General features: G+C 37.7%; 5 protein-coding genes across 5 annotated transcripts; 2 read left to right on the top strand and 3 right to left on the bottom strand.

Annotated features, from left to right (window-relative positions):
• Positions 1-936: 936 nt before the first annotated feature.
• LOC140776583 (non-classical arabinogalactan protein 30-like) lies at positions 937-1,669 on the top strand. Its single transcript, XM_073120322.1, has one exon. It carries the CDS (start codon positions 976-978, stop codon positions 1,480-1,482), a length of 507 nt encoding a protein of 168 aa, XP_072976423.1. The 5' UTR covers positions 937-975; the 3' UTR covers positions 1,483-1,669.
• Positions 1,670-1,924: 255 nt separating this feature from the next.
• On the bottom strand, positions 1,925-5,861 carry LOC140775359 (importin subunit beta-1-like). The gene is made up of 3 exons (XM_073118605.1): positions 5,722-5,861; positions 2,479-4,902; positions 1,925-2,394 (listed from the first exon to the last, which is right to left on the bottom strand). Exons 2-3 carry the CDS (start codon positions 4,890-4,892, stop codon positions 2,196-2,198), a joined length of 2,613 nt encoding a protein of 870 aa, XP_072974706.1. The 5' UTR covers positions 4,893-4,902; positions 5,722-5,861; the 3' UTR covers positions 1,925-2,195.
• A 665-nt stretch (positions 5,862-6,526) lies between these two features.
• LOC140776522 (pentatricopeptide repeat-containing protein At2g30100, chloroplastic) lies at positions 6,527-9,565 on the bottom strand. Its single transcript, XM_073120254.1, has 2 exons — positions 8,748-9,565; positions 6,527-7,547 (listed from the first exon to the last, which is right to left on the bottom strand). The coding sequence occupies exons 1-2, from the start codon at positions 9,438-9,440 to the stop codon at positions 6,774-6,776; spliced, it is 1,467 nt and encodes a 488-aa protein (XP_072976355.1). The 5' UTR covers positions 9,441-9,565; the 3' UTR covers positions 6,527-6,773.
• A 2,404-nt stretch (positions 9,566-11,969) lies between these two features.
• Positions 11,970-12,833, top strand: LOC140775617 (uncharacterized). Its single transcript, XM_073118998.1, has one exon. The coding sequence runs from the start codon at positions 11,970-11,972 to the stop codon at positions 12,831-12,833; it is 864 nt and encodes a 287-aa protein (XP_072975099.1).
• Positions 12,834-14,824: 1,991 nt separating this feature from the next.
• Positions 14,825-24,138, bottom strand: LOC140775740 (6-phosphofructo-2-kinase/fructose-2,6-bisphosphatase-like). The gene is made up of 23 exons (XM_073119148.1): positions 23,798-24,138; positions 23,646-23,709; positions 23,260-23,558; positions 22,205-22,420; positions 21,736-21,945; positions 21,215-21,307; positions 20,592-20,690; positions 20,455-20,484; positions 20,181-20,234; positions 19,883-19,936; positions 19,731-19,808; positions 19,120-19,211; positions 18,989-19,046; positions 18,828-18,902; positions 18,470-18,517; positions 18,265-18,362; positions 17,253-17,328; positions 16,176-16,238; positions 15,983-16,074; positions 15,533-15,601; positions 15,322-15,385; positions 15,181-15,246; positions 14,825-15,051 (listed from the first exon to the last, which is right to left on the bottom strand). Exons 1-23 carry the CDS (start codon positions 23,963-23,965, stop codon positions 14,974-14,976), a joined length of 2,244 nt encoding a protein of 747 aa, XP_072975249.1. The 5' UTR covers positions 23,966-24,138; the 3' UTR covers positions 14,825-14,973.
• Between the last annotated feature and the right edge of the window lie 312 nt (positions 24,139-24,450).

Below are 24,450 nucleotides of genomic sequence, written 5' to 3'. Positions count from 1 at the left end.
GGGGATTCTAGAACATATTATTCAGAAGCAGTTTAATATATAGGTTATTGGAAAAAGATTGCCTTTTTTAAGCGGTTCGATGATAACTCGACAACGTAATGACTTGAAGCAGCTCAATAATATAATTTAGCAGTATTTAGTTTAGAGTAAATAATTTGACGAGTAATATGATACTAACTATTTTATCTAATCTATGCCTACAAAAATTATAATAATTAATGCGAGGTGGAATTATACATGTAGAGGAACAGCACTTTGAGATATAGTCGGCCAAAATTATAATAAATATGTGTTGATCCATGAAGTCCCAAAAGATACTGTGGGAATAATTAAGAAAGCTCATTGGGAATTAATTTTTAGGGAGCTGGGATAAACTTATCGACACTAAGCCTATTGGAGAGAAGATTGGGATAAAATACTAATCTATTCTCAAACCAAATCACTTGTAAAGATTGTAATAGAATTAAATAAATATATAACCTCGCTTACTTTCCATTCATAATGTGCTGTTGCCTGTTGGGTGATTGTTAATTATTATAAGATACAACCAAGATTAAAATATATACATATTCTCATACCACTTGGGTTTGTTTCTCAATAGAAATACATATATCCACAACTCTTTGTTATAATCTTATCCCAGACACACAAACTGGCCTTCACGTAGCCATGAACTCTTTCCCAAACCCTTCTGCACGTCTACATGCACAACAATATCCAGTCATTCTGTTCCTCAAGATCACTCTAATCATACCCAAAAGAACCCCCCCATCAAACGATCAAAACGACAAACAAATCCTCCTCTAAATTCTATCTACTCTTTTCACTTCCTCATATATATTTCATAAGGAACAACTTATCGGAACGCTGCGTATATAAACCTCCCAACTCCTACCATCTCCAAACCATCCAAAAAGAACACAGCAACTTATCAACTCCTCCTCTCCTTTCCACAGACAAAAAGTTCAAGTGAAGATGTCGAGCCAACTCCTCTCCATCCTCCTCCTGGCATCACTCCTATCCCTTGCAGTTGCTCATAGGGGCCCAAAGCCAAAGGATAAGATCCGAGTCATGGTTGAAGGAATTGTCTACTGCCAGTCCTGCTCGCAGTCCGGTTGGTCGCTGACCGGCGCGAAGGGGCTGCCCTCGGCCAAGGTGAGCATCACTTGCAGAGATCACAAGAACCGGCCGGCCAACTATAACGTCGGCACGACCGACGGCAATGGTTACTTCTTGGCAACCGTAGACGTGACAGACATCAAGGATTTCTACAAGCACGATCCTGAACAGGCCTGCTCCGTTCGCCTGCTCGCCTCGCCGGACGTCAACTGCAACCTTTTCACCAACATCAACAATGGACTGAGTGGAGCTTCCATTAGAGATGAGGGTAAGAGGGTGTATGGGCCGGCGTACGATACATTGTTGTATGCCACTGGGCCGCTGGCTTTCCGGCCGGCATACTGCGTGCCGTCGCATTGGTGAGGGTGAGGATGAGGATGAAACTGGCTGCGGAGTCTGTGGTTTGGCAACTTGAGTTTGAATACTGAGAGTTTTTCTTCTTCTTTTTTTTCCTTTTCAAGTCCTTGATTTTTTCTTTTCCTTTTCTTTTGTTGTGTGTCTGAAGGTGCATTTGAGTTTGTATGTCTTGCAGTGATTTTCTTTTCAAAAACTTCTGATTAATAATATGTTTCTTGATGTGTATTATGATATAGAGGAAAGCATATATGCTGTGATTTTGGTTAATTTGGATTTGATACCTCGCAATTAGTAGTCTGATATGAAGTATTTGACCATTTAAAGCTGCACAGATCAAAAGAAAATAGACAAAGAGAAACAAACTGATGATATCGATGGATTACAATTTCAATCAAACAGTATTTTGAATTCAGCAATCAAAATAAAGACCCAAGAATGAGAGAATGGCTAATCAATCACCACAGACATGTGGATATAATAGTATTGGAAGTTCATGATCCACAACAATATCTCTAGAACAGGCAAGTCACTGCCGCTCTAGCCATCAACACAGAGGATAAAGTGGGATTTAAGACACAACATCCTATGATACAATGTCTCCGAAAAAAATTACAACTGACTCACTTTTGTAATCCAGAAATCTATAAATTCAATATCGCTTGAGAAGCAACAAGCATTCATTCTACTGCAAGAAAAAAAAAGCGAAAAGGCTTCACAGCTCATGAAACCAGTACTTGGCTGATCATTCCCTGCGTCCAAGTTGCTGTCTCCTTCAATTGGTCGTCCTCGGACTGGAGACATTCTACCAAGAAATCCACATGGAAGGTACAATCTTTGAACAAAACCTTTGTGTTTGGTCCAAGTGTGTTAGCGAGATCGCCCATTGCCGCAATTGCAGCTCTAGTCACCCCCTCGTCCCTGCGAAAAAACTCAAACAAATATAGTGTTAAGATGTCATCAGTAATGATTGTCAAAATTCTATAAGCTGTTAACACTACCCACCTGTTCTTGTCTCTAAATATTGCCTCGGTGAACTGCAGAAGATGGCTTGCATAAGGCATCATTAACTCTGCTTTTGAGCCCTTGAAGCCCTGGAGGATGCCAGAATAAGCCTCAAAAATGCATCTTCTAAGTTGGTCCCCATAGTCTAGCATATCCTCATCGCTGTCATCCAAATGAGAGCAGAGCTCTGCAGCTCCTTGTAACATTGGAATGACATAAGGCACGTACTTCTGAAAAAGTTCACCAATTGCAAGGGCAATATCTCCAAAGCATGAAAAAATAGGAGGTTTGACAGCACGATTAAGCATTGGGTTAGAGAGATCCTTGAGAAGAGCACTCATGATACCATCACAGAACTGAAGCACATTTTTATCCAAAGCACGACATATATCACCGACTACGCCAACCGAGATAGAGCAGACGTGATATTCCTCAAAATTTTGCAAGCCCATTTCTAGGTACTTATAGAACTCGGGCATATACTTCTCAAACTCTGAACCAGTAGCATAGGCAAGAGACCCAATGGCAAGCATTGCTTCTTCGTGCACTGAAGAACTGTGGCAAGCGAAGACCTGGAGCAATATGGCCATCATTTGATCTGCAGATTGGAGAATTATTGATTTTGCATTAGAGCTGCTCAATTTCTGTATTATAACTTGAAGGGCACCACAGAGCAACGCTTGCAGATCACTTTGCTTTTCTCTGTCATCTGAGGAAACGATCTGGAGCTGCAGAGTCTGGCCTAACCTCTTCAAGATTTCAAGTAATAACTGAGCAATAATGTTGATAGTCTCAGGTACATTGCTGCATCTAACCACCTCATTCAATGTTTCATATGAAGAAGCTCGAAGCCTGGAGTTGTTTGTATCAGCACGATCAGCAGAATAGAGGAGAGCCGAAATGAGATCACCAAGATACGGTGTGAGTAGTGATGGAGTGGACCCAGGAGCTTCATATCCCTGGGCAAGAAAGTAAATGGCGCCACATACTTTCTCAGACACATTAGGAGCATCTCTACTACTATCCAACAACACAGACATTATTCGAGGAAGGTTTTCACTAGTTATTACTGGATAGGAACTGATGGGAGAGTGCAGGAGCTCGAATATCCTACCAATTGTCCATGCTGTAGTGTCCTTAACATGAGTATTCTGATCTCTCATTGCATTAAGCAAGAAATCAAGTCCAGCTTGAACTAGAGGTGCAAGCTTCTCAACAGATGGACCCTCAAGAATAGAACCGAATGCAAAAGTAGCTGCTTCCCTGCTGCGCCAGTCAGTCTTTGTAATGTTACCCTCCACAAAAGGCATAACAAGAGGCACGACTCCATCCCCGACAGTCCTTGCAACAAGTCCAAGGCAGGTCCCACCAGCCATGGACAAGTTCCATATACCATCATCTTGGTCCTGCTCCTCCTCTTGCTTCAACAGTGTTTCTAACAACATAGGCACAAGCAAAGGAAGAGCCTTTTCAACAAAATGGAAGTTAGGAGAGGAGCTTCCATTGTTAGATTCCTCAAATTCTTCTTGAATCGCAATCTCCTCATCGCAGATGGTGCTCCAAAACTCGATGGCTTGAAGGGCAACAGGCTCCTCATCTCCCCTTACAGCATTTGCTGTCAAATTAAAGAGAGACTGCATGTAAGCCTCCAGAATCTCATAATACGTGGAGGCTATTGAAACAAGGCACTCAAGAGCAGCTTGCCTGATTTCTAATTCTTTAGATACAGCAGTCTCACAAACGACCTTCATTATGTAGTTCCTCTCTAGCTCATTCTGAAAGTTAGTCTGAGCAAAATCAAGAGCATTATACAATGCTTTAACAGCAGCAAGACGGACTTCAAAGCTGTGCTCCATCTGACTCATGCCCTGCACCACAGCAGTAAGAACAGCATTAACTTGGTCCTGCTCCAAGTCCTCAGGAGCTATCTCCTCACAGACATATCCCAGTGCCTCCAAAGTTGCCTGTTTTAGAGAAGGAGCATCTTGTTGTGTCATGTTGTTTAGCAGCTTTCCTATGAGTTCCTGCCATTCCCGGCGGGGAATCTCGATTGCAGCAACCTTGGCAATGACTTGTGATGAGGTGCGCCGTGCTTCTGATACAGATGATCCAAGTGTCCTTAACAGGGATTCCTTGATCTGGAACTTGATCGCAGGATCCACACTTATCCATTGCTGGGAAAGGTTTTCTTTCCTAATTGAATCTTTCGCATCCAAAGAATTTTTTAGCACAATACCAGCAAGCCTTCGCGATTCAGGAGGTTTTTGGTCATCTGATAGTTCAATTGACAAAGCGAGGAGGAAATGTGGAAGACTCTGCTCCTGGAACTGTTTGAGATTTCCCTCTGCAGAAGAACGAATCTGACCATCCTGAGACTGGGCAGCCAGAAGTATTTGAGTAATCTCCATTGCCATTTTGATGACACTGCAGAAAGGTACACAGAACCAAGTGATGCATAAAGCTAACAAAAATTTAAAAATAGAAAAGAAAAGAAAAAGAAAACAAGTTTCAGGGAGGTCAAAAAAAGCAAGAAAAATAAATTCATTTCCAGATGATCAATTGGTTAAGATCGTTTACAGCTATAGCAAATAATTCTCTCAAAGCTACCCCAAATTTACCGGGGAAAAAAATCTCATTTACGAGGATTACACCAAATGTATGGCAAGTTTAATAAATCTTGGCAAAAAAGAAGGCTTGGGACTTTAAATAGCTTGACATCCTGATACCTTCACAGCCATATTGACCATGATATTAAATATCAACAGGTAGAGCGAACTGAGTTTAACCAGCTTTCACCTCATAATCAAGTCATTGATAACGATTCACAAAAAATGAGTAATTCTAGAAGTCCATTAAGTAGTTGAGGGTTTTAGTCATTTAAATCACAACTAGATCGTAGAAAAAATCGTTACTACTGAGCCAAATAAAGTATTTCACTTCCTGGAGATTCCAATATTCCACTACTATAAAAACCTACTACAAAGTACGAAAAGAAGAAATAAATCAGATAACTCACCACAAGATCCACTATTCCTAAGCCACAAAGTTGCAAAATTTCCTAAGCATGACCATATCTCACATATCGAAAACCTAATCACAAAAGCTACTTCGTACGAAGAAGAAACAAACAAAAGGATGACTAGAAACCAGAATCCACAGCATCAAAACGACGATAATTACTATAATATCCGCTCAAATCTGGAAGAGAAATGAACAATAGATAAGACATTCGCGGGCGAATACCCTGGAATCGGATCGATCACACGCAGCCCGTCGCTTAGGAGTTTCGCTCGATTCGCCTATCGGTGCTCGATAGAGAAGAGGAATGGAGAAGAGATCGATCTGGGATCGGACGGGATTATATAAAAGGGTTTATTTCGAATTGGTTGGAGAAGCGGGAGTGAGGTGTGTGCGAGGCGAAACCCTAATTTTTGAAATGCGTACACTCGCATTGCACGTGGGAGGCTGCGGCCCAATAGAGTTACGGGCCTCCAAAGGTTAACATTTGGGCCGGATCTGACGACGACCGAAATCCGAAACCCGTCTGCATGCAATTCGGATCCGGATCCACGTCATTTGATTCGTTAAAAGGCAAGGCAACAAAGAAAGATCCAATTTGCCTTTCATATACGCTTTTGCTATTTAGATGTGCAATATGATATTAAGTACTAAAAATTAATGTTAAGACTCACAAAATGCAACTTGGATGGTACAATGTGAAAATTTTAGCTTTGCCTTATCTCAAGTATGTGAAGCCTAGCATCTTGCATGGTTGACTTCTATTATTGATGACATTATTACACTAATTCATAATTTTTAAAATTATAAAGTTATGCATATATATCAGAAAGTCAATCTTATGCAATAGAAACAAAGTTTTCTGTGTTGCTTTAATTTTTAGTCTCCTGCCCTAATGGAGCATTTTGTAAAAGTTATGGCTAATTTATAAAATTCTCTTTTTGGTTGAAAAAAAAGTCAACTACTAAAATATAATTTAGCCCAAAATCATCTTAGGAGCATGGTTGCATCCTGCACATTAGAGAATATGTGGAAAATTGCTGCTCACCAATAGTATTATTATTCAATTCACAGAGTAAAAATATACTGTTCTGAACATAAGCAGCATATACATCTCTATACAGACAGGAATTTATTTTCTGAAATTTTAATCACATCATATACATGTTTACCCACTGATTGATAACTATACAAGTTTGGGGAAATGATTTAGGAAAGTTTTAGCACTAGCCGTGGAAAATCCTACAGAACAGAACAGCAACCTTTCTTCGCAGACTTCAGAGCATCTTTACAATCCACAGCTTGTACTTGTGCATATACAAGTATAGAAGGCAAGGCCCAATTAGATCCACAGCTGATAGACGCTTGCAAAGATTGATATAGGGTTCAATATCTCCAGAATCCTGTATACTTCTTCGCAGTCCCTGCAGTACAGCTGCCCTGTCCAAGTACTCAGGACATAGACCCAAGTCGAGCATTTTTATGAGAGTTTCTGAAGCATCTAAATAGAATCCTCCTTTGACGTAACCTCGCAATAGCCATGACAATGTCTTCTTACGATGCCTCGAACTCAAAGATTCCACTCCAGCAAGTAACCGACGGACAGCATCCTCTTCCTTTTGGGAAGCACAAATGGCTAAGATCACATCATAAAGCTCCCTATCAGGCTTCTTGCCTAACAATTTCATTTGCCATAACTGATGCTCAGCTTCGAGTCCACGACCTGCACATGTATACAATGCAAGGAGCCTTTCATGAACTGCTCCAGAGATCTGAGAGCTTCCTTCCTGTGTTGCCCAATATGATAAACGGTTTCCGTCCCTTATAATATTTGACTGGTATTCTTCAATGTTGCGCGAGCTTTCGGCATCTAGTTCAGAAATAAAGCCAGCCTTAATCGAGCCATTTAACTTACGCAATGCCTTTGAAAACTCTTTCTGCTCCTTGACCAGGGCAGTCAATCCTATTAGATAACTGTAAACCTCAGGTTTCAATCCAGCCTCCTTAAATTCAATGACCAATCTAACTGCATCCATGTAGTTTCCATCTACCTGAAATAAAGAAGAAAGAAATTATGATTCTTGAACTAATTTAGCCATTCATCTAATACAAACTATGGACTCGTTTTCTTAAAGAAGAAAGGAGGTTATCATCAAAGGACAACAAATATGCAGTATAACTAGAAGCATCAACCTGATGCACATGTCAGCAAATTGGTCATATTATGCAATTGATGACCTAATATATTCTAATATGATGCATTACAGATTCCTGCATGGCTACTATATGTGCATCAGATGCTACTAGACATGAGATAGAACAAAGTGAATGATTGTTTTCCTCACGCGGATGGATATTTATGGAAGCATATAAGAAAATGAGAAACAGCACAATCTCATTCTCTTTTAGCAGACAAAAAAAAAAAGCAAAATCTCTGTCGCAGCCCAACAGGAAAATTGACTTTTAAAGAGGATAGCTGAGACATAAATCTGCTAAACCTTTGTAAATCCAACATAGTAACTAAAAATATCAGATAGATTAATAAGAGGTTATTAATAATTACAAAAAATCTTAAAAAGGAGGACTTGAGACAATCAGAATAGCTCAACAAATACACAACCAAAATCAACGAAATTCCATCTATATTAAAGATCCTTTTGTAAAGAGGACTTAACTGTCGCTGAGCCTAGAGACAAAAACTATAAACAGTAAAAGATTTTTATCTGTGCACCAAATGTCCTCTGTTAGAATATTGAAGTAAAATTCAACTATCTAGAACTACTTGAGATTGTGGCACAAGCATTGCTCCCCTTTCAACCATTAAATTGATAATTATGCAGTTGTCGTTTTCAACCCTCATGTTTAATGGCTTGCATCTTGTATGTAAATTTGTTAACATTGAATTTTTTTTTTCTTTTGATACTAGTGAAGAGGATCACTCCCTTTGAAGGTTATAGTCTTCTTTTCTTCTTCACTTAATACTTTACATGTCTACAGGGTTTTTTTAGAAAGTTACTCCTATGTTCCATTCAACCTGACTGCAATTAGCAGTGTACATCACTCAACTAACCCAGATATTTTGCAATCTACCTGTCAACTGACCCTTTTAACATACCAAAGATATTTTAAGTGTCTAATTAATCCAAGACTTCAAAAATAATCAGAACAAACGTATGGAACTATTGATCTAACAGAAGAGAAATCACATAGCGTTTCTAAATAATAAGAATAAGCACCAAAACGAATCTTACCATCATCTTCCAGGCAAGATAACCAACTGGTCCTTCTCTCTCCTTCTCTCCTCCTTCCCCAATCCTATAACCCCCAACTCCCCCTCTCCTCATCACATCCTTTACGAACTCCACCGCCCTATCCTTCTTCCCCCTCTCCCAGTACAAAGCAACCACCTTTTCGACCATGCTAAACCCCGGCTCCAATCCCACGCATTCCATCTCATTCAGCAGCGCCACCACATCACCCACCGCATGGTCCTCCCCCACCAATCTCTCAATCCACCCACAAGCAATCGAAACCATGAGCTCCATCGTCTCCCCATCCACTCTATTCTCCTTCCTTAGCCAATCGAACACTTCGAGAGCACAGTAGGAGTCCCTCCCCTCCTGAGCAAAGTAGACGAGCACCAACTGGAGCTCTCGCGCCGACAGCCGCTCGATCATCTCGCCGAGGACATCGGACGGATCCCTCACCATGCGCTCGAGCTCCTCGATCGCTTCGAAGAAGCCATCCCCCATCTCGTCCTCCTCGTCGGCCGTGAGGACTCGATCAAATCGGACAGATCCATGAGGTTTGATCTGCAGAGCTCGGAAAGGGAGGGTAAGGTTTTGGAGTCTAATTAAGCAGGAATTGGGTTGGGGGAAGAGGTGGCGGCGGTGGGAGGAGGGGGAGAAGAGGAGGGATGAGTTGATGGGAGAGGAGAGAGCCATGGATGAGGGGGAATTGGAGCTCAAGCCATGGAGCTAGGTTTAGGGTTTCGGGGGATTAAAAAGAAATAGGGTTTTGGATTCGGAGTTTCTTCTCCTCCCGGTTCTTTGTCCAGCTATGGAGGGGAGGAGGAGACGTGTCCCAGAGAGGAACAGAAGAGTAGGAAAGCGACGTACGACCTTTTCCCAACAAAAAAAAAAAAAAAAAAAAATCCTAATTTACAGAAACAGACTTGGAATTTAGAGCTTTTCGAATTAGAGCCTTTTGGTTTCAATTGTCTGTCAGGATATTTATACTTCACACTCTATAATTTACTTTATTATCAGCTCCATATGAATTCTTATTATTTAAACCCTGTATTTTATTTTTATTGTCTTCAAAACACTATATAAGTTAAGACGAAGTAATAATAAAAAGAAAAGGTGGAGTGCTTTTCATAATTTATTTTTATTATTTTTATGTAAATCAAGCACTAAATTATTAAAAGGATGTTCAAAATAAGATTATTATTAAAAAAATTAATTTAATCTAATAACTTCTAACGTAGTGAAACTAAAAAAACTAGATAATAATAACTCTAACCACAATAAATCCCTTAATTTTCTCGGTGCAAAAACAAAAGTCACTTTCTTGTTCTCCATATAAACGTTGACCCTTATCACAAATATAAGAGACGAGTATCACTAATATTGCTGGCAAATTATTAAAATAAAATTATATATATATATATAATTTTTTTTAATAAACTAGCTCACATAATATTGAAGTTAATCTCCTAATTAGTTTGCTAATAACAATCCCTGAATGAGATTTATAGCAATCTTATTCCTCCAATTAAGGATGCATGCATGGTTAGTGGTTACATTAATAAATTAACAACCAAACCGAAGAGACGTTTCCTTGTATTGAGATGAGAGGTCGAAGTCAGACGACAGGATCCTCTTCTCCTACTTATTAATATAAATCCAAGGTCTCCATGATCACACCATTAACGTAGCTTTCTTTTCCATGCATCACACACACAACAACAAGAAGAGAAAGAGACAAATACCATAATAACATATATTATATTATATTATATTATACATATAATTAAGTAGGTTGTTGAGTTATAATTTTTTTATAAATCAGTTATTATGTATTTTATCTAATTTATAATCCATACTTAGTCTTTGAAAATTTTATAATTTAATTTTTTATATTTTTTATTTAACTGATATTATTTTAACTATCTAATGTGGATCAAATTATTAAAATATTTTTATCATTTACTCTTATTTTCTTATATTATTTTATTATTTTTTCATCTATTATTTTGCCGTCTTTTTTAATTTAGAGTGTTAAATAAAAATTATATATATATAAATTAAATTATAAAAATTTAAAAAAATATATGTAAATTATAAAATAAATAGACGTAGAGAGTGTGATTTATAAAAATAAAAATAAAAATAAAAGAAGGGAGAGAGGAGTGGAGATTAGGGAAGAGCACGTTTGTAGTTTGTTCGAGTAGTGAGTCCCGAGAGAGTGAGAGAGAGAAAGTGGAAAGCATCTGGATAGTGATGTCACTTTCAAAGAGAGGGGACAGTCGCTTGTTCCCAATGTGGGGCCAACCTACTACTATTTGCTTTGCTCCCTAGGGACATTGGACAGTGGACAGTGGACACACTTCTTCTCTTTCTTTCTTGTGTATAAATATTAAATCCAACTTGCTACTTACTATTAAGTGCCTAAACAAAATATACTTTTACTATAAGATTGTGGTAAAAATATAATAACTATATTACTATAAGACTGGCGTATAGGTATATCAGATATTACCATCCGATATATTCATTCCTATTTAACAAAGGAGAAATGGTGACTTCATTCTATGTTAGTATACTAATCTACCACCTGATTAGTTTTAGTTTCTCTTTTAATATAACAGTCTTGGTTGTTTAAGAGCGGTATGCCTCCATTGTCCATCACTTTGGACAAGTTCTACTTCGGTGCACCATTTTGTTCTCTTCGTAAGCGACTTCCCAGTTTCGAATTAAATAAGTGCATTCTTTATATTTTAGCCTTGAAAAGTAGTCTAATAAAATATGTTTATATTTTTATTTCCTATAGTGTCCTTATAATATTTATACACACACACACACACACACACATATATATATATATATTATTTAGAAGGATAGTGTATAGAAGTCCATAGTATTTGAACATCCAACACCATTGCATGCATGCATGTCCATCCATAGAATTGGCATTGAGAACAATTAAATGTTTAGGCTCGAACCCTTACAAACTACTACTACCCAAAACCTGCCCATGCAATAAAAAGTCTGACTTCCCCTCTCACTGCACTCTCTCCTTTTCCTTTCCCCCCAACCTCTCCTCTCTTCCCCCCACTATATACTAATTAATCCATATGAGCACCGCCTTCCTCACCCAAACAAAGACGTCTATCCCACTTCCCCACTTTCTCCTCTCTCTCCCCTTCCTAACTCCAACAAACCCAAGAAACCCACCTCCCTAACATACCAATGGATGCAACTCCCCATCACTCCCCAATAGAACAGTACCCCATCCTCACTTCCCCTTTCCCTACTTCCCCTTCCTCCACTTCCACTACCCTAACCACAAGCCCGAGCAGTACTAGTAGCACCACCGCAAGTAGTGGAAAGAGAGGCAAAGGCAAAGGTGGGCCCGAGAACGGCAAGTTCCGGTACCGGGGAGTGCGGCAGCGGAGCTGGGGGAAGTGGGTCGCCGAAATCCGCGAGCCACGGAAGCGGACGCGGAAGTGGCTGGGCACTTTCTCCACTGCGGAGGACGCGGCTCGGGCGTATGATCGGGCCGCGTTAATCTTGTATGGCCCGCGGGCTCAACTTAACCTCCAACCGCCGAATTCGTTCTCTCTCAACACGCCTTCGTCTCCCTCCACTTCAACTTCCACTTCCTCTGCCACTTCCACTTCCACTTCCACCTCCACCTCCACTTCCACTACCACTCTCCGCCCGCTCCTCCCGCGCCCTTCCGGATACCCCCACTTCCCCCTCACTTACCCCCCGACTTTCCTCTACTCCAACCCTACCCCAAACCCGAGCCTAACGCATCCCTACCCCTGCATGCCCGTACAGCTACACACCCAAAACGCGGGGCCCAGTTACGAAATGGGACACGTGGCGGCGGGAGAGGATGGGAGGATGAGAGAGGATATAACCTCCCTTGCAGGGTCCGTCGGGTCCGGGCTCTCGCTAACGTGCGCGGAGCCGGTGGCGCCGTCGCCGGTCGAGCAGTCGGTGTCGGCGACGCTCCAGGCGTCGTCGCCGATGTGGGGATACGACGACTACGCTGGTGTCGGGTCGTGCTTGTGGGATGATTCGGATCCGTTTCTGTTTGATTTATAAAAATATTTAGGGTATCATATACTCTTCTAGGGTTAGGGTTCGATTATGCATGAGTGACTTTTAGATATATCTAGGATGATTACATTGCATTAATTGTTTACCTATTTATATGTATGGAAGAGATCTTCTGGTATAATATTAGGTGCTATTCTTTTAAAATATTCTTGGAAGAGATCTTGTTAAAAAAAGTGCAACTCTTCTTCTTCTTCTTCTTCTTCTTTCCCTTGTTATATGGCAGGAAACAGTTCCTTAATTGCATCATTTGGTTCTCCTATTTATATGTTTGGAAGATTTTATGGTTTAATGATGAGATTATTCTACTTCTGAGAAAGTGAGCAGATACTCAAGAAATGTAATCTCTTTTTTATTATATGGAGAGAAGAAGTTTACTGCCAGTAATTTCCAGTTGAGGAATGATGAATTAATCATTGTGTTATAAGTAGATCTATTTTGCAAATTCTTATCTTTACTACCATTATTTCCTACAGTTGATGGTATTTGTAACACTAGAATTTAAGTCGAAGTTACTGATGTAGATGTCATATGGTTCTATCCTTCAGAAAGGAAGGTTAATAGCCATGAAATATTGCTGGTTATTTGGTGTCATCTTTCTCTTATCAATTGTTTTGATAATTTATGTGGCAGTTTGAAGTAGATTTCTTTTTCATGCAAAATAAACATAGGAATGCGTTATATTACAATAATATAAGATGTGCTTATATTAATGTTTGTGAATTATTCTTTTGTTTGAGAAAAAGAAAGGAATGTATCTATATTTCATTCTGATAACATTAATTGTTTTCTCTTTTATTATCAACTAAATTTTATCTTCATGAGATTCTTGTATATTATATGTTTACTCCTTTGAATATCTATTCTTACAATGTTCTGTTGAATATATGATACTAGTCAAAATGTTTGAGACTAATATTTACAAGGAATTGTCTAATGAGATGAGATGAATAGGTGGAAGAAAGAAGGTTAAAGCTATTAGTACTTCAAAGGAATACTATCTTTTATAATGGTAAGTATGATTAGAATATACTTAATGATAAGTTTATAACTCTTTATATGATTTAAATAGCAGCAATCATCTTTTGATATGGCAAAAGTTAGGTACTAGTTATTATCATTTATTAGAAATTGTTTGTGGGCTCTAGTTTTGTTATTTGTTCTTTTAAGCTCATAGTTTATTCTAGCTTATACCAAAATTATGTCTCTTATTAAGCACAAAATACTTTACTAAACTTTATAATCGGTGATGGAAGTGTTGCTGTAGGAAATAGTTCTCCAAAGTCCAACAAAATAAAGAAAATACTACCCTTTGTAAGCTTTTATATTGCAAACTGAAGAAGTTTTACCTTCAATCTTGGAACAAACTTTTCTCACATGCAATGCTGAAATACTAGCAGAGCGTCGTTCAGGGTGTCTAAACTTTTCATCGATTTCATGACCATCGCGAGTTGTGCCAATATGATGATGATGTACAGATACGAAGGGAATAGCTTTCTATACCGAATGGCATACTTTACTTTTACTCTCTCTTTTCACTACTTTTTTGGGGGTTTTTTCTTGGCATAATACTAGTTTGGAAACCTGCTTTCTTAATTTTGTTCTTTTTCTTTTTCCTTTTGGGAAGTGTTACGAGGAAAGATTAACTTATGCTACTGCAATTTAAACTCCAGTAGACTCATACATCATGAGTTAAAGTATTTCATTGGCTTCTCTTTTGGACAGTATCAAATTGATTTCTTTTAAACACATATTTGCAACAACAAGAAGAAAAATCCCATTAGTTTATAAGGAACATTTTCCAATATATTTGTTGGTGGTTTTTTTTTTTTTTTTTAATTTCAGGAAGGTGGTAAAAAGAAGAGTTTTCCATAAAAGCTACAAGATAAACGACAACCTGTTGGAAACTTTCTTTTATCTGTTAGCTTGTGAGACTTCCACCATAATAGTTGATTTTTTTTTAAAAAGAAAACAGTAGCTTGGTTTGAAAGAAAAGAAAAAGTAGGCATTTTTATCAGTTCAGAAGTATCACTACATAAAGTGAGTGGAGACTGGAGAGGCTTAACTTTCAAGCCTGCCTCCAGATAAAAATAGTGACAAAGTGAACAATTACATTAGAACGGAAAACTTAATCCATGAGTTTGTATCTTTTCTCTTGAACACCAGTTACACCCATCTGTATCTCAATTATAGTATGGAGTGGAACCTACATAAGCATAAAAGAGCATCACCTTAGTCTATGATAATTTATTAATGCGAGTAAAAGTGTACTTTAAATTCTGAAAGACAACCAGCAAACAGACTTAGCAATAGTTAATACTATAATAAGACTTACCTCAATGTGAGGAATTTCTTTCAAGGGTCTGTCAGCAAAATATGCATATAGTGCTCTTAAGACAGCCTACAACACCATTTAGTTAAGATATTAATTTCTCTATTGATTTTTTAAGTTTATAAGGAGATTGGTGCAAATTACCTGGTGAGCTATGACTACTACTGGTGCACGCTGCCGTTCAAGCTCAATTATTACGGGTTCTAATCTGGATGGAAAGAATCATATCAATATCTTATGTCCAATAAGCACAGTGGTCTTAAATAGCAAAATATGAACTGATTGATGAGAACAAATTTCAACTGAGTCAACTATGTCTGTAATTTAATTGATTAAAGCCCCACAAATGTCGAACCTTTGAATGACATCTAGGTAAGATTCTCCACGGGGATAGCGATATCTCAGCTTGTCCTTCTTGCGTGATCTGCATTCAGGCCAAGAAAGAAGAATTCTCAAGTGGACGACATATGCCAAATAGTATAAAACCAAAGGATACTGATTTCAAGGGAAAGGAAAAAAGACTTGCATAAACAAGCAATTTTGTAGACATGTAAATCTCCCAAGGATTGACATATATTATAGAAGGCTTCTTTTAAATTAAGTTTAGCTTGACATTAACTTGTTCAGAGTTCACACTTCCCAAATTTTGTATACTGAATATTTGAATGCATAAGCTGCACAATTTAGTCAGATAAAAAGAAAGTAAAGCTTTGATAGTAAATGCTTGGATAACATGTGCAGAGATCATCTTTTGCATTTCAAAGTGATATAAAGCAATCAACGAGCCAGTTATTTCAATACATACTCATATTCCTCAGGCATATTTTTCTTTATCTCTTCATATGTCATACCATCACATACTCCAGCATATATCTCGTCAAGAGCACGCCATTGTATCTAAAAGAATGCAGGGAAATCCCCAAAACAACTATATCAGAACAAGAACAGCTGTTAAAAGACTTGCTGGTGCTCTCTGGTTAAGCATTAAGTAAATCAACCTTTGGAAATCCAACAATTGGACTAGCAGACAGTATTGTTCTCTGGAGAGTGCTGGTCCATATCTATGCCATCCATGCAACAAACAATTAATGAAATGTCAGAAATTTATCCAAGCAACTATAAGAAGAATTATTCAAAGTTATCAATTAATGAAAGGATTTTATAGAATCATAGCATTTGCGGTAACAGACATAGAAAGCCTTGTTAACTACAAGTTAATACAGTTTTGAACTCTTTGTATATATAGCCATTTGACTTATTATGATCTATGTCACTAATTTCCTTCTCTAAATTTTATGACTACTTTATAGAATTGTAATGAACTCTACAGCAGTAGAAATTAGAAGAGTGTAGCCGGCATCAATGAATGTGGTGTAAACTGTAGACTTGATGCTTCATTAAGAAGCCTCCAGATCATACTATTTCAAGTTCTCAAATTTCATAATTGATTAAACTACAACTAATTTTCTGGATCCTAAGTTAACATTCTCTCTATGGTAAAGAGAGTCTATATAAGATTAAAGAAAGAAGGGATTTTAATATAATTTCTACTGAAAACTTTCAAAATATTACAATTGCCACCACATTCTTTAAAAGAACATAATTGCTATTGAAATCTTTTAACTCTTTCATAACTGCCATTATGGTTAGTTTTTATAAAATTTTCTTAGAATATTCAAAATAGCTAGTTGTTAAAATTAAAAAATACATATAAATAAGTAACAGACCTTCATTCTTGAAGTTCAGAGTATAATATATTGATTATTAATTTTTTTCTTACAAAAAGAAAAAAATATTTTCTTGTACTATGATATCAGTAACATTATACAGCCTTACAATCATTTCAAGCAATTATGCAAGGGAAAGATGGTCTTTTGTTAGTCTAAGTTCAGTCTTAACCATCATTTTAAGAAATTTATATTTTGAAAGTTTTCAAGGGCAATTATGTAAACATTCCAAAAATGAAATGTTAAAACTTGGCCCCAAGACAAACAACATAACAAGAAATGCTCTACAGTATTCGTAACAGAATTTCTGTATCAGAGCATGCCCAAGATCAATGTAGAGATTCTTACAGAGGCAGTCCTCTCATATTTCAGTCGCTTCTCTACAAAGTTGGCAAGTTTCTTCGCAAAAAGCTCCCCAGCTTCACTGTATAAGTTACATTCATTACTTATAATTAGTGATGAAATCACAATAATATATGACTATATGTTTAATTAACTTTGAAATACTCCACATGTCAATGCTCTTAGTTTCTTTACTGATCATGAAAATCATGAAATATTACAACTAAAATTCTCAAAGAAGATAGTATCTGCTACATTGACATTTGTATATATATGGATAAGTCATCCTTCTCCAAGGAGTGAAACATAATCAATTCGAATCCTGTATAGCTACTTGAAATCTTAGGGAAAGACATGAACACTTCTAAAGTTGACTCAATTTTGAAGCTATGCCAGATCTAGTGATGACCCTTTGGATTCATAGACTTGTCAAAACTGTCTGGGTAGAAAATTTTGAGAAAACATTGAACCACGGTTTTAGAAGAAGCAATACTGAGGAAAAAAAAAACACTATGAAAATCCAATGATGAATTAAAAATAAAACAAAAAGGAAATATATGATTGCCTTTTACTCAGTCATAAAGAAGTTCACTTCCTGAATTATGAAGAAAAAGAACTTTTAGCTCCATTATTTCAAAGGAAACTGCAATTAACTCTGTCCAACATAGAGTATGGTACTTTGAAATAGAAATGGGAGAAAAATCGACCATGTCTGTTAGTTGATGAACTGAGCAAACAAGACTTCACGTCAGATCCATATTAAATAGAACAAGGCCAGTAATTGACATTAATGCTAGGGTAGTTTCATCCAAATGGTCATAGAATTTAATTTATCTTTGAAACAAAGAAATTTGAATGCATTGCAAAATACAGCTACACATGCACTTGTCACAGAATAAGATAAAAACACCATGCCAAGTACCATTTCTCAACGGCTATAAAAACTTACTGCATTTGATGCAACACACATGTGAACAAGTAAAGTAAATGAATAATACAAAATAAAGATAGAATAAACCTCAAAACCGTATCGCCACCAATTCTTCCTCTAACATTATCGAGACTCTCACCATGTCTAGTAAGCAGAATAGGACGAGGCGTAAGATGAGTATTCACCTGCAATGACATTTTCTCAGAAGGAGATACGCATCATGTTTTGCAAGATATGATCTTTTCATATGATATATAGAGATCATTTTAGTAAAAGAGTTTCATAAGCATACCAAGAAAAAAACAATTCGTCCAGGAAGATAACCGCTAATATTGTTGACCTGAATAAGCACAAGGAAAAAAAAGGAACTTAAGAATTTATGTATTGACACTGAAGGGATTTACATTGACAGTTATGAGATAGAGAAATGAAGGTACTAAATACAAAGTTTTTCTTACCTTAAAAAAGCTTTACATTATTTATACGTAATATATCTAGACCAAGATTATAATGCTGACTTGAACAATCTAGCTGTTCTAGAATTAAAGAAAAATCCTTAAGCAGGTAAACATCTGAACAAAGTATAAATACAAAAACATCAATTTCTTAACATCTAGTTGAGAAACTATAAGAATGGAAGGCCAACTTACTTGTAACTGCCCCCCTTGACCAGTGACCATGTCGATCATTTTAATATATGAGCCCTCCTCTACAGGCTCATAAACCTGTAGAAGAACATATATTTAATTATAGATCGAAGAAACATTAGAACCTCAAGAAACCTACCTCGCATGTAAAGCTAATTTAGGACCTTTTCATAATTGGCCAGTCTCTCCTTGAAGTCCCTCAGTCCAGCTTCAAAATCTGGCCTGCAATATCAGCATCAAGTATTGCATTCACTAGGCATTGTAGATGAAACAGCTGACTGAAAAATATACTCACTCTTCCGCATAATCAGGACTTTGTTGAATTTTTAGACGTATATTTCTTTCAATTATGCGTTCATCATTACATATTGTTTCCAAGAATATGATCTGTAAGTTAAACAAGAAATGCATATGTTAAGGACCAGACAATCTGCAGCATCAAGACGTTTTTAAATTTTAATCGAAGTTAATAATGAATGCATGTGTAATAATTTGGAGTGAAGAAAAGTCTATTTGTACTTGGATATTACCCTTTCAATCATCAAGCCTGATATACTACTTCAGCCCATCCTTAAAGCGCCAACAGAATAATTCAAGGGTTGCATATGAAATTCCAAATGCAAAGTGAATATTATAGGTTAAGATGTCAAATGCAACTGTTAAGAAAATCAAATATCTATATCTAGAATACAATGGGAAAACTCAAGGTTCGCTTACTGATCGATTGACAGGCACACACACTGCACATACTTAATGGCAATAGAAGGCTAAAGATATACTGTTATTAAAATGGCCTAAAAACATTAGTCAACTAATATCCGGTTGATGGGTTGTGGCGAACCACTGAGAGGAAGATGAAAAAAAAAATATAAATAAAAGATTATACTGCAGAAGATTAACAGTCACCTTGCAGTTTCCTTCAGCCATTTTCATCAGCATATTTCGACGTTCTCTTGTGCTGTTTGTTGCATCAAATATACCAACCTATCGCAAAATGCAAGCTAAATCAGTGGTCTAAATCATATTTCCAGCACAGTTGTTATAGCACACATCTGTACCTGACCTCCTTCCTGCATCCATGCAAGCATATCATCCATTGCTAAGGCTGCTACCTGTCAATGAGCAAAACGAGGGAAAATAACAGAGATATTGCAAGTTTATGTTAAAACAACAGGCTTTCCCATGTAAGAGGAAAAGCAGTTCAACTGTTACTATTTATAAACTAGAATAATAAAAAAAATGAAAAATACAGATTCACTCATGCATGCAACCAGATGAAATAATTACAATCCTGAATACATAGTTATATACTATTCTGAAGTTTTACATAATTAATGATAACCAGTATAATCCTACCTCATTACGAGCCTCGATGCCTTCTTGATTATCTGCACGGAAAAAATCTGCAGACTGTACAACAGAAGTTTTACTTGTTAGAGCACTCAGAGGAAGAACTAAGATAAAGAAAACTGCCCTAGAATACTGCCACAGAAGAATTCCTACATAAAATCAAGATGACAGGCATGGCACAAGCTGGAGATGATAATAATCAGAGAATAAAGTCCAGTATAAGAAGAAATTATAATAAGTTACAACAACAAAAATATAGCTAAGGAGACAGTTATAATACCTGATTTGCTCCATGCTTGAGACGGCGATACTGTATATCAAATTTCAAGTATCACCGAATTAGCAAGTAGTGTAAATCACGTACAGCTAAGCGTTTATTTTCTGTTGCTGTGAAGCATGATGTAAGTGAAGATTCACCTTGCCAACATTGAAATGTTTGGTTTCATGACCTAACCATCGAAGATATCTTGTAAGCTTAGCTGCAGTAAAGGTTTTACCTCGAGCTGGCAAACCAACCTATAACATAAGCCACAAATTTATGAAAAAGTGTGTTTTGTCATTTTCACTTGCACAAAGGAAAAAGATACTGTATATGTTCAACAGCAGGACGGGGAAAATCTGCTCAGGAGCACAAACTAACTGAGAATAAATAAAATAACTACAATTCCAAGAAAATAAGGAACACAGAATGACAGCAGTGATAGCCATGTGCCAACAGCATGACTAACTAAAAGGGATTCTGTCACCCTTCTATAGGTCTAGAAGTGATGGATTTGCAGGAAATTTCAAGCTTAAATATATACCTTCTGGACTCCAGTCAATTAAACACCTATTTAGTTTGCAGGCTATAGCAATATCAGAATTTGCTTTTAGGAACTATAGAAGCATGGTTTAATGTAGAATTTATCCATGTCGCAGGTGGTTATTGCATGCAATTTGGAACATTAGTTATTGTAATAGTAGTCACATATATTTCTTGCTTGAAGCAGCACACAGCATAATAGAGAAATACGCCAAATGAGAAGTGAGATTTAAATTACCAGCACAATGGCCAACTTTCGATCCTCCTTTGGTCCATACATCTGATCAGCTACAGCTGCTGCTGCCACAGCGCCTACTGCTGCTGGCATTGCCTTGTAACATATAAAACAATAAAAGGAATGTAAGAGTCACAACTCAATTATAGATAAACATCTGATTAACAATTACATGATAGAATTACAAAAGACTACAACTTGTCATACAAGAAATAAAGAAAATAAAGAAAATTATTTAAATATTGTGAAGTGCAATAGCATTTGCAGTCCAGCAAACTTCAATTATCCACTTAGGCAACTGTAAAAATCATGCTGCATGTGGTGGCAAAAGAGATAAAATAGACTAATAATTATTATTGCCTAGTTGAAGTTAAAACAGTTATCTTACAGAGTATAAAAGAAGAGGAATAAAATTAGCCATCAACACTTTAGGAATCAATGTATCAACAAAGAATGCAGAGGTTTGTAGTACATTTTGCCATAGTGATAAATAAATAGAAATGCCTTGTCTAGCTTGCACAAACCTTTGCTTCAGAGTCCAATTTGAGATCATTTGTAAAGCCACTTGCACAAGCTGATTTTGCTAGCCTAGGAGAGCCAACACCTCTATCAACAACAAGCCCCTTTTGACCATCTTGCTTTTGCAGCGGTGGAAATGTACCAACTGATTTTGACTCAACTGCACCAGAAGCTGGAAAGACTTTCGAAGGATCTGTTACTGTGATCTCAATATCCTGCAGCATAAACAACAGATCATGTTACAACCTCTGTCAAGTTGTCATCTCTTTTCTGTTTCTGGCACACCGAAGCATCATCTAGTAAGCTCACAATAGAATTGTGCGCAGAGAACCTAGGAACTCAAGCTGTCAAAGAAGCAGAAGATGGATATCTTCATAAACAGGGAATTAAGACTCCCAAAATATTCAATTCCAATTAAATAAGAGATGTGAACTATAAATAAATCAAAGAGCTCATAGTAAATTCTGTTAATACCTTCCTAATGTTAGCATTGTCGACAGAAGATGCTCCAGCTTTACTCAAATCATGTAAATTACTATTTGTGACATCATTTTTCAAGGAAATCCCACGTGGAAAAAAGGATCTTGGATTCTCAGTCAGATTAGCTGCATAAACAACATTGGAACTGGTTGCTGGTGCCGGAACAACATACTTCTCTAAATCAAGCTCTAAAGTAGCAGCAGAGCCATTCTATGAAGAAATAAGGTACACCAATGAGAAACTTGGCAGTTGGAAGACAAACATATGTATAATATGATGAAACATGATAACTACTGATATTGAGTGATCAAAAATAAGTTTATTTTGTATATGGCAAGTCCAAATGAATGCTTTGTGAGGAACAACGAGAAGTTACTGCTTTTTCTCATTCATCAATAATTGGTCAGGCATTTCTTATTCACTTAGATTTTCTCTGTGGTATAAATTGCCAGAAGCACAAGGTTAGGTCGTTTGATGATTACATGATAAATGTACTGAGTGCAACAACATGAATTAGTCAATAGACTCAATACATAGCCATTACTTTCCTAGACAAAGTTGTCAGAGTGGACATAGTTTGTGGGTCAAGTGTTTCATGTTGCTGCCAGTATAAACCGTTTATATTATTGTTGCATGTCACTTTTTGAGTAGATTCTTGCAGTTAAGAAGATTTTAAGAAATGTTTCTTCTGCTATCAAATCATTTTGAAGGGTACTGGCACCCAGCATAATCTTCAAAATGAAATAGGTGTCCTCACCAGATTAAGCCACTCAGCCAAGCCGAAACATACTGAAGACAGTAAGCATTATCACACAAGATTCTAGTATTACTTTCTCTCCTAAATCTGACATGTATTATAACCAGCAAGCTTGCTTGACACTTTGACTAAAAAAATTCTGCAAAATTCCCTATATTCTTTCCAAAAAAAAAAATTGCAGGACCCGTTTATGTCCATTATTATTCCACAGAAACCAGTCATTAGTTTCTAGTTAATTGGGCTATGTCAAAGAAGCTTCATATTAGATTCATATTGGTAATCAACTCCAAACCTCATCTCCTGCATCAGATGCCACATTTATACTGACATCTGGAATCCCACGCACAACTGATGGCTGGAGATTATCCTGATACGCCCTCCAACTCGCTGCAAGATCAAACGGGGACACAATGTCCGCCTTAATAAACACCCTGCACTCAAGCAAATCCTCGTCTCCATTTAACTTAAACAATGCCATCCTCGAATCCCCCTCTAGCGTCCCCCCTGTGAGCAACCGGCTGGGCCCTTCCTCCACCACGCACGGCAAATTGTTATACTTGGGCTTCAACAAGAACTTGAAATCGAACGTTTCTACACAAAAATCAAGCAAACAACCAAACCCCAGTTATCAAAATCCAACCTTGAGAACAATGGGGAATCCAAGAAGCGAGATATTACCGTGATCCGGGGGAACGACGAAGCTGATCTCCCACATCGACGCCGACTCCCTCTCCAATGATAGCTACAGAGATCACCAAACATAGTTCGTTAGAAATTTCAAGAGAAGAGGCAAATTTGAATAGGGGAAGGCAAGAACCGAGATGGATTACAGCTTTGGAAGGATCCCAAGAGCCAATCAATGGAACAGAGCCGTAGACGTGGGGGACAAGTTCGCCCTTGATCCGAAAGTTCGCCACCTTGAGCGAGACGAAGAGCTGGCCCCCGCCTTCTCTTCCGCCATGGGAGCTATCCGAATTCCTGGACGAGCTCGCTCCCATCGCCGAAACCCTCTTAGGGCTTACTACCGGATAAAAGAGATAAAGATCGGATAGGAATTAGCTCATGCGAATAATAGAAAAGCTTGGGGAGCTACGGGTGTGGTTTGCAGCAGCGAAGTGGGTGATAGGGAGGTGGGAGAGATGCAGATGCGAGGGAGAAGTGGAGAAGGTCTCGAGGCTGTAGTCGGGATATAAAAAATCAAAAAGACGGCGGTAAACGGATACGTGGCGGCATATTGTGGGCCGACACGTGTGGAGGTGGGAAGTTCTTCCCACCGAGCGGTCCGAGCCAATGAATTCCCGCCACGTATTGGGCGGAGAAAAGTCCTGCACCCCAGGATGCAGATTTGAACGACGAGGATCGTGAAGAGTGTTCGCCAATTTCGAGTCGCAGATTCCGACAAGTTGTGATTGTTTTTAAGGTTTGCTATAATAAAAGATGTATGGTTTCGATCCAAACTTGTATTTAGTGGACTTAAACACCC

This window comes from Typha angustifolia, chromosome 14 (assembly GCF_048772165.1).
Source record: "Typha angustifolia cultivar Huaian chromosome 14, ASM4877216v1, whole genome shotgun sequence".
Taxonomy (NCBI): Eukaryota; Viridiplantae; Streptophyta; class Magnoliopsida; order Poales; family Typhaceae; genus Typha; species Typha angustifolia.
This window is presented reverse-complemented; position numbering and strand designations above follow the sequence as displayed.

What these genes read in the sequence shown, in the direction of transcription:
- LOC140776583 (XM_073120322.1), top strand. Translation starts at nt 976, where the DNA reads ATGTCGAGCCAACTCCTCTCCATCCTCCTCCTGGCATCACTCCTATCC.
- LOC140775359 (XM_073118605.1), bottom strand. Translation starts at nt 4,892, where the DNA reads ATGGCAATGGAGATTACTCAAATACTTCTGGCTGCCCAGTCTCAGGAT. An exon ending in ATATTTAGAGACAAGAACAG is followed by an intron (nt 2,395 to 2,478) that starts GTGGGTAGTGTT and finishes GTTTTTTCGCAG; the next exon opens with GGACGAGGGGGTGACTAGAG.
- LOC140776522 (XM_073120254.1), bottom strand. Translation starts at nt 9,440, where the DNA reads ATGGCTCTCTCCTCTCCCATCAACTCATCCCTCCTCTTCTCCCCCTCC. An exon ending in ATCTTGCCTGGAAGATGATG is followed by an intron (nt 7,548 to 8,747) that starts GTAAGATTCGTT and finishes TCTTTATTTCAG; the next exon opens with GTAGATGGAAACTACATGGA.
- LOC140775617 (XM_073118998.1), top strand. Translation starts at nt 11,970, where the DNA reads ATGGATGCAACTCCCCATCACTCCCCAATAGAACAGTACCCCATCCTC.
- LOC140775740 (XM_073119148.1), bottom strand. Translation starts at nt 23,965, where the DNA reads ATGGGAGCGAGCTCGTCCAGGAATTCGGATAGCTCCCATGGCGGAAGA. An exon ending in ACAATGCTAACATTAGGAAG is followed by an intron (nt 21,946 to 22,204) that starts GTATTAACAGAA and finishes TTTATGCTGCAG; the next exon opens with GATATTGAGATCACAGTAAC. An exon ending in GAAAGTTGGCCATTGTGCTG is followed by an intron (nt 20,691 to 21,214) that starts GTAATTTAAATC and finishes CTTATGTTATAG; the next exon opens with GTTGGTTTGCCAGCTCGAGG.